The sequence below is a fragment of the Lepisma saccharinum genome, chromosome 9 (genome assembly GCF_977018435.1).
Source record: "Lepisma saccharinum chromosome 9, izLepSacc3.1, whole genome shotgun sequence".
NCBI lineage: Eukaryota > Metazoa > Arthropoda > Insecta > Zygentoma > Lepismatidae > Lepisma > Lepisma saccharinum.
The window spans coordinates 40,668,648-40,682,334 of record NC_139237.1 but is presented as its reverse complement, the minus strand read 5'-3'; the positions used below and the strand labels follow the sequence as shown (position 1 = coordinate 40,682,334).

Here is a 13,687-nt window from a genome sequence, read left to right as displayed (position 1 = left end):
CGTTGCCTTGTAATCAAGGGGTCCCGGGTTCGATACCCGGTGGAGGCACAAGTGGTTCGGATCCCACTTTAAACTGTAGGTCCAGTCCCGATTAGCCTTTCTGTGCATAAGTGGACTTAAAACAACAAATCAATCAATCAATCAACTATATACCTCCTACTCCCATTCCTTTCACTTCCGGGTACCCTGATAACCCACTCAACTTCTACTGCAATCTGGCCTGGCCCGAGGCCTGAACCGAAGAATGCGAGGCCAACTCACGGCAATGTTCTTACCATTCATCTTTGCCCAAACCGAAGTGTGTGAAAATGCTCTTACCAACGCTGGTGACCGGCTTCATGAAGTCGGCCGAGAGGGCGCTGAAGACAGCATTGCTCTGTCCACCCCACGTGACCCCCGCGGGGATTCCCAGCTGCTGCTTGATCTGTCCGTTCATGATGTCGTCGAGGGCGTCGCCCATCCTCTGCTGCACGTGGCGGTGGTACAGGCGCTCTGCAACGAAAGAAACGCCCATCTTATCTACTAGTGAAAGAAGAATCAAATGTACGAGTTCAAGATATCTATTAAAACACCTTTGATGAACTCTGTTTCAATGACAATTGAAAAAATGCGTTCCATTTGACTCGTGGAAACACATACTGGTTTGAATTCCACCTTAAAGTGTAGATCCAGTCCCGATTAGCCTTCTATGCATAAAATGGACTTAAAACTCAAACTCAATAAATGAATCTAATCAGTGTGCAAATTAACGGAGTGAAGAGGGGATTCCCCCACAACAATTTTTTTTTTATTCCCATTAGAAAGAAAAGAATCCCTTGCAGGGATGTTTTTATACCCCCAAAGAAATTGAAAGCATATACGTAGCATACAGTATACCATTTCTTAACTATGGAACAAATACCACTTGAAATCATTTGGGAAACAATTATTTAACTTTTAAAACAATTGCATCCTACTTCGCGTCTGAAGTTTTTATTGGCACAGACGGAAGGACATGACAAGCACATAGCGAACTCTTTTTCAAGTCTGCTGATGAGTATCAAAATAATCTTTATTTTATTGGTTACCGAGTGAACTTCAGTATCATGGTTTAGTTAAGATTGAGACCGATTCTGATGACGATTAGGATTATTGATATTTTTGCTTCTCGAAATATTGACTTGACTGTTTGTCGACTATGGTAAGATGCAATTGACCTACAAAGAAGTTTTCATCAAAATCGCTGCCAGCACCAGCCAAACTTTAACGAGGCACTGAAAATATCTCCGAGATCTACCGGTAGTTCGCAATCGACGGTTTGGCGATCCCTTGCCTAAACGATCTGCAGCCACTCACCAATAGGATCGGTGAAGTTCTTCAGCCCATAGTACTGCGTCTTGTACAGAATGTTGTAGAAGTCGACTCCGTGCGTCACATCCTCCACAATTCCCTCCGTGTAGCTCCACAGGTTGGTGGCCTGCGACCAGCTTCCACTGTCGACGGCGGATTTCGTCGACTCGGCGTATTCGTTGATGGAATTATAGCCGTTTGTGTCCACAATGCCCTGAATATAGACAAAATGAGACAATACATATTGAGATTCACGCAGAAGGCAGTGACAACATCCAAGAAAACTTAGTGGGGTGTCAGAAGCATGAGCGTCGTCACAAATCTTTGTATGGGCCTGGCAGGTAGTTTACATAAAGTTAAATAGTAGGAATAAAAAAAAATATCAAATGACAATTGTTTTTTCAAAATAAATTATAACAAACCATTATTTAATTCTTCATTTATATTATTATTATTATTATTATCATCATCATCATCTATGTACAGAGATTTCTACCAGATGAGTGATTAATTATGTAGCACACATCTTTCTTTTTTTCTTATTTTACATCTGCAGTTAGATCTATACACTGCAATTCATAGCTATTCATTGTTTATAACTTTTACACCAAATTATTTGAAAATATGGAAGAAATTCAAGTCGTAAAAGTTTACGTTGTGTGACTTCTCACATAAAAATATATATTTTGAAAATTTTGAAAATCCACGGAGTCATTTAATTCTTTACAATCAAAAACATGTAATTCTGGTCAGATTTTTAAATTTTTGCATTCAATGTTTTGATATATGGTTTACTTATTTCGTAAAGAATTTTAACAACTTTATTTTTGGTAGGGATTGTGAAAATAATAACCCTCATTATTTGAAATTAATGATATCAATTTTCAAAGAGGGCCAACTCACCCACCCTAACCCCACCCCCTAGCAACGCTCACTGTGCAGTGGGGCAAGAGTATTTCCTGGAGGCAATGGCATTTAATATGCTTTTAAATACTATATTTCAGGTGCAAAAGTCCATATTGGCCTAAAAGATTCATTCATGTAGGCCACATTGCACAGTGGTTCTTATCCCACTTTTAACTGTAGATCCAGTCCCGATTAGACTATCTGTGCATAAAGTGAACTTGAAAAACAACAATTCAATAACAATTAGTCATCTAGGTTCTCTTTGCTGAGAGAAGGGTTGTAAGGGGGCAGCTGATCGATTCAGGGGGCGTGATCCCCCCCCCCAAGGATGGATTCTACACACGAAATCTACCACATAAACTTCAAATCTACTGAACTGCAAGTGTGAGGAAAATGGCGAAAAAGATAATGTCATCACTTCGAAAAGTTATGCTAAATCTTCATGCAACTGAAATTAAAAATTAACAATTATAAAGTGTAGGGCTACTATGAAGCACGTCACTGCTAAGATATTGAGAAATATTGATAAAGAGAGGTTAATGGTCTGGATAAGAACATTTTCAAATAAATGTAAACCACCTTATTGCAAACTGTGCCGTCTAGGGGAATGAAGAACTGAAGGACAAAGAAAAATAAGGAGAAGAAGAATTCTAGTAATGATTGAATTGACAGACGAAGTTTCCTTTTTTTCTTTTCTTTTTTTTAAATTTACAGAGCAAAACAAAAGAGCATCTACAAAAAACAGTCGGGCAGCGATAAGAAGCGGTGTGCAATCAGAACGGCAGAACGTGACCAAATGCTGTCTCCTCGTTGGCTGCCATGTGGCTGGGGGGTTTCTGCGTTGTCACGTTCGCACAAACAGGTGGACAGGCTAATCTGCTGTTGGCAAGCTCTGGAAAATATAAAATGTCACGCGAAATTAAGCACGTACGTACATATCAGTATGCTAATATATGTTATTTCCGTCGTAAAGTGATAAATTAACGAATCTAGAAGTTTGAATCTGAAGTTTCTTGTAGGTTAACGTAACTTCCCGTGTGAATTTTACTTTCTGGCAAGCATCAAGCATGAAACATTTTCTCTTCCTGCTCTACAGTACACAGCAACCGAAAACCTTCACTGAAAGAACCTCTGTTGTGTTTTTATTATGGTACATTGCAAGCATCACCTACCGGCATCTTTTTACTTGTGTTGTATCGTATCACAATTATGTCTTGTGTTATGAACAACTGCGGCAAATCGTTCTCGTTTGATTTCATGCCGCCTCTCTTTGCCTTCTTTGTCACACCGCGGCGTTCGTCATTTTCGCAACTCGATACCGACCGCAGCTATGCCCGTCTATTGTTTTTGTATACGTAGTAACTCGCCCTTTGTTTTGTAACGACATGGAATTTATACTTCTGTGACATTGTTGAAGCTTCAGAACGTATGTATTTCTTGAAAATTAAGGCAAATTACGTACAACTTGTTTACGTTAACACATTTTCAAATTATATTTTGCGGAACCAACAAAAATTTATCTCTAAAACATAATTTCATAGAACTGAGTTACTGTATTACGGTGAAGAATTTATCAAGAACAATTCAATTGTGTGTGAATTGATTGAGTTGGTGTTTTAAAGGGCACATTATGCACACTACGGCTAATTTGGAATGGACCTACAGTTGGAAGTGGGATCCTGTGTACCAATTACTTTCTTTCTTCTTTCCGACATTGCAGTACAATTTCTCCAAACAACTCTTACAAACACACACACACGAATGCCTGGTCACGCACAAAAATATTCAATACAGAAATCGGACTGAATATTAAAAAAAAAAAACACTTCACTTAGCCAAAAGCTCTCCGCCTATTAACGTTGTTCCTTCAAATATGAACAGAGTCGGAATGAGAACAATGGAAGTGTCTCGTTGTTGACTGTTTAACCAGATGTTTAATCCTACACGTGTTTCTGTGTGCTCGCGAAAATCCTGAAGTACGTCAATCCGGCAACAGCACGTCGCTACCAGAGCAGGTGGTTCCACGCCGGTTGCTAGCGCGTCCCGACTGTAGTCAGTGGCGTCGCTAGGCTCTTTTGGGGGGGGGGCTGCCAATCCCTCGATAAGCCCCCCAACTTTTAGCTATTATTACATACAGTATTTCGAGAAAACATATTTGAACAATTGTTAATGCAGGAACATACCTATAGATACAAAAAATTACCTGAAGAACTTGACATACACCATTACATCCATAGTACATTTAATGAATGCCATTCCCAAAGACATGTTTCCGAACTTATGCAGAATGTTGCAAATTGCAGTGACAATTCCTGTGACATCAGCATCGTGTGAGAGGAGTTTTGCTGTTTGGAGAGAATCAAGACATTTTTGCGTAATAGTATGGGCCAAGACAGACTTTCCTCACTTGCAATACTGGCCATAGAAAAGGTAGAGTGTCATGAATTGTGTGTGGATTGTGTTATTGATAATTTTGCAAGAAATTCGAACCGCAGAGTACAGCTGATACATAAAGACATAGTTCACCAGCATTAGAAAAACAGGACAAGAATATCCATCTGTTTTCATAAAAATTAATGCAGTAAGTCTATGTTAGTTTTAATTCCTTATGCTTGTTATATATTATTGTCTTATTAATCACTTTGCTATTTTCACACATTAAAAATATTTACAATAGTAGTAAGTCATGTATCTGGTTGCAGCCCCCCAAAGCAGATGGCCTAGCGACGCCACTGACTGTAGTACTAGGGCATGTTTAAATTCTGATAGTGAAGGGAAAATAAAATTATAAATAATTGTTAAAATAAGAGTGAACTTGATATAATATGTGATTGAGCCGAAAAATATAATAAATATAAGGAACTCATACACGAAATAATTATATAAAAACAAGTTTATATTATACTCACAACAGAGAAAATAAAATTAGATGATATAAAGAAAGATCAGAGGTACAGATCTTTAATTACGTTGGAAACATGATAGACTGGAGAGGAGATATAGAACTAGGAATAAACAGGAAAGGATACCTATGTAGAAAATGAAGAAAGTGAAGGATTTGATATTGAGGGAAGTATTAGAAGGTCATGCATTATGTATCAGTAATATTGTATGGTTCAAAAAGATGAGTAATGAGGAAACAAGGTGTGAAAAGGATGTAGGTAGTAGAGATGAAGTTTGAAGCTGCACTAAATACATTTTGAAGACATTAGAGAAATGGTAGGAGAACATGATAGAATGTGGAGCCCAATATCGATGGTTTAGGAACCTGAAGAGGACTTACCAAAGAAGACGTGTGGAATGAAAATAGACAGGAAAAAATGTATAGGAGCACTACGGACTGTGAAAGGAGCAAAGAGGAAAGTGAGATTAAAGGAGTAGAGGTACGACGACTGGTTAGGAAAGAATTAGAGAAAAGAACGGAAAGGTTTGGTCACCACCCACCAGAAATGCCTGGAGGATGGAAATGGCAGAGATGGATGGCAAAATGTACTTACACTGTAGTGGAGGAAAGGCGCCCACGTCATGACAGAGTCGATGGGAGATATCCAGGAATCTCCAAGTCCCACACCTCGGAAGTCCATGCTGATCTCCCCACCCTGGATTGCCTGTAAGAAAATGTATATACATTTTTATGTAATGATTCCGAATAGCTAATTATTGAGAACATTTAGTGCTGATACAATAAATTATATGCTACAAAAATTACCAATAAAATACAATTTTGCGAAAATATTGTCTCTTTAGGTTAATCTCGACGACAAGGTTTTCTTATTCCTACGTGTTCAATCCTGAAGTCGTTTTGCTCAAGCTCTTCTATATTTCATCAGCCCGACCCTGTGGCCGAGTGGTTAGCACATCGTGCTGCGAAGCCAAGGGTCCCGGGTTCGAATCCCGGTCGGGCTTGGTTGTTTGTGAATGTCCATTCATCAATTTCATCATTTCATCACTCATCCCCATCTTCGCAAATTAGCCAAGAGGCACAAAACGCGAAGTAAAATAAACTAAATCAAAAACAAAAATAAAAATCTAATATTTCATCAGAAATTTTTAATCTCCCTCCCTCCCTATTATTTTCTTTATTTTTATATTCCTTCTCTTCTTCTTTATTCTTTTGTATTTAGAGAAGGGGCAGTAGAAGTTTTTATATTATGTCCTTTTTATTTTTCTTTGCATTTCTCCATTTGTTCCTGTTTTTGTTAATGTATTCATTTATTTCGAACCTTCGCAATTCACATTTTGAATGAGTTAATATATTCCATTTTGAGCCAGCAACTGTTTTTCTCTCTTATTCTCTTTCCAGTTACTGTTTCCATTCCTTCATTTCCTAGGATAAGATCTACCATCATCTTAACCAGACAGTCGATTTCTACAGGTTTTTTTACATCCTTTTAATCTTCAATATCCTCTACAATATTGATTCACTTCTGCCCTATCAGTATGTTTGTTCCTATGGGCTGATATGTTTTGTTTCATGCGATTTCCTCACATTTATGTTCACCCAATTACCTCTCTGGAGGGATTCGTCCATTCCGTTTATAATTTGTTAAGACTTGCTTCGTTTTTACTTATGATTTCTGTCATTTGCAAGTCGGAACATACTAATTTCAGCTCCATGAACTAAAACTTGGACATGCGATTTCTCTTTTACTTTTACTTCTTTCATCGTGTTCTCATTCTGAAAATCAGGCCTCCCCGATGGCGCATTGGTAGCGTCGTCGCCTTGTAATCAAGGGATCCCGGGTTCGATTCCCGGTGGAGGCACATAGTGGTTCGGATCCCACTTAAAACTGTAGGGCCAGTCCCGATTAGCCTTACTGTGCATAAAGTGGACTTAAAACACCAAATCAATCCAATCCAATCATTCTAAATATCAACATTTCATGTTCCGAAATTCTTATTTGATGTTGTCGATGATGGGTCGTGGTATATAATGATAAAGCAATTCTTATAAATGTCCACACCAAGGCCCAAACCAGTTATAATTACATGAATATTATTCTGGACACGAGGTGAAAAAAGTCTACCTACAAGTTATTAATATAGAAATTTTATATGTTATGCGAATGATAAAACCTCTCACTTCTTCACTTGTCCTATTGAGTGAATATATTTCATTTGAATTTTTACCACTACCTTCTATATTTGTTATATATTCAAATTAACTCAGACAAGAATGATTCAGAAGAAACTTTGCCGACATGAATTGAGAGCTTTTATTTAGTATAACAATAACTAACATTGCTTTTCTTCCATCGGTAACAAATTTACTGGTAGAGAATGAAGACACACTGAATCACGCACACAAAAACATCGAAACATTGTGAAGAAATTACCTGGTAGAGGTTCAAAGCATACTCGGCGGTCATCTTGCCTCCGTAGGACTCGCAGTAGACATAGAAAGGAACTGTTTGGAACTCCGGATGGCTGTCCATGAATTGGGCAGTGAAGGTGACAAGGTCAGTTGCTATTTCGGCATTGTTCGTTGTGAGGTAAGCTGAAGAATCCACATAACTGTAGCCAGTGCCGACCGGGTTGTCCACGAAAAGTACATTCACATGGTTTACCTGTAGATATGTAAGAAGACAAAATAAGATTAGTACAGAATGTATTAAGAACAAACAAGGATAAAAAATGAGAAGCATTGTATTTAAATAATGACAAGTGAAGGATTTTTCTCTCTCAAGCCCCATTCATTTCATTTTCAAAGTGTCTGGAAATGGGAATCGTACAGCCAGCGGCAAATATGATAGAAGGCAAAATGTCCATTTATTCTGATTTCAGAATAAATGTTATGAGTGAAAAAAAGTACGAATAAGCAGAAGAAAACATCTGCTCCATCACAAGTACAATTCCATTTCGTAAAACCACACAGAATGGAGAGGGACAAAGAAGAATAAAAATAGCAATGGTCAAATTGTCTATTGTTAGTTTTGCAGATGATTGTACATAGAAACCTATTTGCACAAGTACTTTCGTTACATTGTGATCTTTTTTTTTTTACTTTTGTAACTGCAACCGTGCTGACGGACTTCGATCTGTTTTAAACAGGAAGAGAACGGTCACAAGGGAATATTCATTACTTAACGGGGAATAGGTATTAATACCCATGGCCACACCTTATACCAGACCATGGAGGAACAACATTTTTTTACCCCTCTTGTGGTTTCATAGATAATTTTACTGTTAATAGTCAATAAACTCGATGTCATGGCAACACCGTACAGATGTTCATTGACCAGTGCCGTCTTCATTGACCTTCAAAGATTTTGAATATTCTCTGCGCCAAAGTATATAACGGCGTTCTTCGTTTCCCATAACGTAGTAGAAACGACAGACATAATAAATCTTTGAGTGTAGTACATACCAACAGAGACGGGTTAGTTCGGAGTTGCAAAGCCTCTTGCCACTGTTCCTCCATTGAACAGGATAGACGGAGGGTAGCGTGTGTTCTTCTTAGTGTTCTTCTCTTGTTCCCATGAGCATTGCAGGTGTCGTGAAGGATTCAAACCTCCTTTCGTGCTATTTTTGCTTATTCCATATCAACTTTCTTCTTTCCCCCATCCTCAAAGGCATGCCGTTGGACATTGCACTGACAATACACAAAGCAATGCAGACTGCTTTAGTTACAGTACTCGAAGTGATGGAGATATCGGGGGTTTGGCATTCGCCCAGCCATGGACGTCCTCAAGATTTTTTCCATGGAAGGGCAAGCAAGGTATTTTTTTCAGAGGGGCATATTTTTCCCCATAATAGTGATAATAGTGTTGTTTCAACGCACTTATAATAATTGACATAAATTACTGTGACAAATGAAATTTTGTGTGAAATACTGTATATACTTTTTTAGGTGGACATTCATTTTCCAGGGTGGCGTTGCCCCCTTGCCCCACCCCCTTCATAACGTCCCAGAGTTATCGACGTAGTTGCACAATGCTAAGATAAAGAGATTTCATATTAGGTCAAAAAGAGCTCCCTTCTAATAACGGTGCTCGGTCATGAGCTATGAGTTCGTATCCTGAGGTATTTTAATTATGCATAGTTAAGTGTGTGCAGACTTCCTGATGTATTGAGGTTACAAGAGTTACAACAGGTAAACAGGTAGCAATCTGCTTACAAGAATAGGAAGATAAAACTTGACGAATCAGCGTGGAGGAAGCTCCACTGACAGGGATTAGAGGAGCAGACAGGCTTGGCAGGGACACACTTTGGGGATTGGTTGGAGACAGTGAGGAGTACTTTGGAGAAGCTTGGAAGGAGTGTAATCAGCCTGACTTAGGTCGACTAGCGACGCAGCCTGGAGAAAGTACAGTTTTATTTTACACTTCGATATTTCATTTGGCATCTATCTTCTACTCTAGACAGGTATTTATCCTAACCACGCCATGCATGATTTAGGTTTGAGAGTTCTAAAGTCCACAGAGTGACTATTTGCCATTTCAGTTTGCTCTGGTTAGTGTATTTTTTTCAGGATTACCTTTCGCAGCTTAGCATCAGACTTGCCCTCATGGCAAGTGCTCTGACCATCTGAGGATGAATGATAATTAAGCTACATCACCCATTAATCAATTGGGGGTGGCAGGTTCGATCCCGTCATACCTAAGGGTAGGGTACGATACCTAAGGGTCAGTGGCGCGGAGTGACTTTTTCAAAAGTGTTACCGGCCATCAGACATTATCATCTCCACCCTACCGCCCCCCCCAAAAAAAACATGCCTTTCATCTGGATTTTTGTTCTCTTCTTTTTTTTGCAATCCGCTCAATGATTTATTTAGCCACAATCACTCCTAGAAAGAACTACCACTCATGAGAGAGTTACCGCGAAAATCCAGTGAATAATAGTCGAGCCTTGTCAACCAAACAGAGCTGTTTCTTTGCAAAGAGGTGGAAAGGGGAAGAAAACCACACATTCGGGACAGTTTGACGTTTCTGCGTTGAGCAGATGACAGATTTCCCCTCCTCCATCGGTGGGAGGAAGTCCAGATATACGTACTACTGTTGCCAACTTAGTTTTTAGGAGCAAGGTTGGTCCAAATCACGAATCGCATCAAGTAATTATCTTTTCGTCTATTATTAAACGGTCTCAGTTGTAGTTAAATCCAGATTTGGGTTTTCAGTCTAGCTCTTGTTGCTTCAGAGAAATAGTGTCCCCGTTTTAGGCGGGATTTAGCTCTTTTCTGGAAATCCAATGTGACAACACTTGCTGATCCGGTACGCCGCAGCGGCAACAGGGCCCCTAATCAGGCATATGAATAACCCCCTAACACGTTTTCCTCCAAGTCTTTCCCCGTCCCGCTGTTCCCTTACATTGGCGCCCTTTCCTCCTGTTGATTCTTGAGGGTAGCGGAACGGCCTGTCTCTTCGCTTTTGTCGACTGCAGAAAAAATGTCCTCTGCAATATACACTCAACTGCAACGCTGTCGGTTAACTTATTTAACAATGTTGTTATTTTATTGAGAAAAAAAACTTTTAAATTTCTTTACATTTTGCTGTTACCTGCGGTAACACCGGTTACATGCACGCCACGCCTCTGCTAAGGGTATGATACGGTACAGGCACCATACATTTGAATCAGCTTACATCGTCATCTCGACAAACTAACATCACCAAGCAACCAAAAAGAACCTTGCCGACCTCCGAGGCGGACTCGTTATCACAGCTCGCTACAACACCAGGGGTCCCGGGCTCGAATCCGGGCCCGGGGTGTGGGTGCATTTTGTGAGTGTCTCTTCATCAGTTTCATCATTATATTATTACTCATAATCTTCGTCGCGATTAACCAAACATGGCAGAAAAGCGTCGCTAAATAACAAAAATCAAATCAGAAAGAACCTTACAGGTTAGACAATAATACAGGTTCGATAGAATTACAGAATTGCGTCACAACAGAATTGACATCATAATATGAGGGAAGTATTGCTTTTTATACCAACATTTGAAACGTTGCATTACTGAATTAGAAATGTGCGACGGGACAGGCTTTTAAAAATTCGAGACGAGACGAGATTGATCATGTGTCCCTTTGACAAACGAATATTTTCGAGACGAGACAGCATTTCACAGCATTTCCACGAGACGAGACAGGCCAAAGTCTCGTCTCGTGGGCAACACTAAACAACACACTGCAAAAAATGTTAATGTGTCGTGATACAATGAACTCTACGACTTACCCACGTGGTGTCCCTGGGGTTTAGGTTCGTGTCAAGAGGTCCCAGTTCCTCGAAATTGCCGTAGCCCGTGGAGGAGGCACCGGGTCCCCCCTGAAGCCACATGACGAGGGGGCGGGAGGTGTAGTCGGCGGAGGCCGTCGTATGGTACAGCCAGTAGAACATGTGGGCTCCTGTGCGGACGTCCACGTAGCCCCAATCCTGGTCGCCATCAGCTCGGTTCAGCTTCAACCCTGGAATAAACATTGCACCAAGGTAATCAACAGCAGAGTAACGCGTTACCTTATCGACACATGCTTTAGTAACTTGTTACAAAAATATGAGGGTGATTGTAACGTACTTTGTTTCTTTATAATAACCAGGGGCGCAACAACCCTCACTCTCACCTGCTGAGGTGGGAGATCATTTAACCAGTTACGGACTGACTTGTGATCAGCACGACGAACCCCCAGCCGTTGCTGTAGGTTTTCATGACCGGGTTACGCTACCGATTCGTAGCTCCACAATTTCCTCACGATGGTGGGTGGCCACTGGTCCCATACACAGGTCGAAGTCTCAGGAGAAGAGTTGTTACGTTTCCCTCAGGAGACTCGAACCTGCACACGTCCCAAAGCATGACGCCTTACACAGCTCGGCCGCGGTGCGGGACTACATTATTGGCCTTACTTTGATAAATCCAGAATGGTTGATTTATTTTCCATGACAAACATGCTTTGTTGTGCTATTTTAAACCTGTACATGTAAAGTTATATGGGGAAATATGGACTGTAGAGCACAGATGTGTTGCTTAAGTGAACAATTGATTGCCCTTGTTTTATGACAAATCTACAGTAGGTTCAGCGTTACTTCTAAAAGCAAAGTAAGATATAAAGTTACAACGGAAACTTTTGACAACAAAGATAGGAACGGTAAATGTAAGACTTCGTTTTTTGTTCAGAAACTTACCCAGCTTTGACCAAGAACCAGGCGTTGTTTGCTAACCAATACATTATTACGCAAAGCAGAGGATGTATGTAGTCCCTCAATACCACCAGTATATAAGAACCGTGTAAATGCATTACGTAGATGCAAGAGAATGCCAAATGAAAGCAATTACGATGTTCCTTTCGGATTATGGATTATTACGTCACGGCAACTTGCCCAATCTCTTTACATGATGAAACTCTCCTACAAAAATGTTGCATTGAGCCTTCTCGTATCGAAACTCCCCATACAAATCGTTGGGATTCCACAAGAAATTGAGGCAATGTCGACAATACTTAGAGTTTGGTTTCGAGCCTTCTCTCTTTTCCACTAATTAGCTTAGAGATATGAAAAGTGTCCCTCAGCGAGAAGAAATGTCTAATCTTGCCTCCTGCTGAAATTCATTTCATTAGCTTTACATGTAAGCGTCCCAGATGCTGTTGCACGCTTAGCATGTCGGGACTACCTTAAACCGCCCTATCGATTAGCGCAATGGGAAAGCTGTAGATAAGGCTACTTTCAGCATCTCGAATGCACTTGTGAAAGCTGGCGAGCGCTGCGTGCGGTGCGAACTTTCTGCTTGCACACTGCACCTAAGGGCCAGTACAAACAGCCGCACACGGGATCCGACACGACGAGTCATTTTTGTTGCAAACCGTCACAGGGAAGGTTTAACATTGTTCTCTTATGCGTGGCCCCACACCATTACGGACGAAACACTTGATTCGAGTCACGTTGCGACGGTTTGCGACAAAACAACGAAGGTCTGGGGAATTTGGTATCGCGTGGAGCGGGTTGCGACATAGCTAACGATCTGCGCATGCACGAGTCCATTCACTTCAGTCACAGACCTCTAATTACAGAGGCAAATAGGGGCAAAAGAGTCCTATTTGAATAGCCTCTATGGCCACAGCAATGAACATCGCCGCCGTGCAAGGGCAGTGGGAATATTATATGGATTCAATTCAAGACATATATTGGATTGATTTGGTGTTTTAAGTCCACTTTATGCACAGTAAGGCTAATCGGGACTGGACCTACAGTTTAAAGTGGAATCCGAACCACTACGTGCCTCCACCTGGTATCGAACCCGGGAACCCTTGATTACAAGGCGACGACGCTACCTCTGCGCCATCGGGGAGGCCTTCAAAACATATAAATTGATACATTAATTATATATTAAAAATTGATTCTGATGCATCGTTATCCGATTCCCAAACTATAAAAGACAGACCTAGATCTATTGCTGCCAGGATTCGAACCCGGGACAACTGGCATCGTAGTACGCTATGATAACCACTCCGCCACGGAGATCAGCGCTTT

At 40.5% G+C, this 13,687-nt stretch overlaps 1 protein-coding gene across 1 annotated transcript in view; it reads right to left on the bottom strand.

Annotated features, from left to right (window-relative positions):
* LOC145992639 (retinoid-inducible serine carboxypeptidase-like) overlaps positions 1-13,687 on the bottom strand; it is a 62,911-nt gene that overhangs the window by 17,768 nt on the left and 31,456 nt on the right. The window contains exons 2-6 of the mRNA XM_083129010.1: positions 11,405-11,634; positions 7,572-7,802; positions 5,733-5,843; positions 1,336-1,543; positions 319-492 (exon numbers count right to left, since the gene is read on the bottom strand). Of these exons, the coding sequence (XP_082985136.1) occupies positions 319-492; positions 1,336-1,543; positions 5,733-5,843; positions 7,572-7,802; positions 11,405-11,634 (954 nt within the window). The remainder of the gene's footprint in view (positions 1-318; positions 493-1,335; positions 1,544-5,732; positions 5,844-7,571; positions 7,803-11,404; positions 11,635-13,687) is intronic.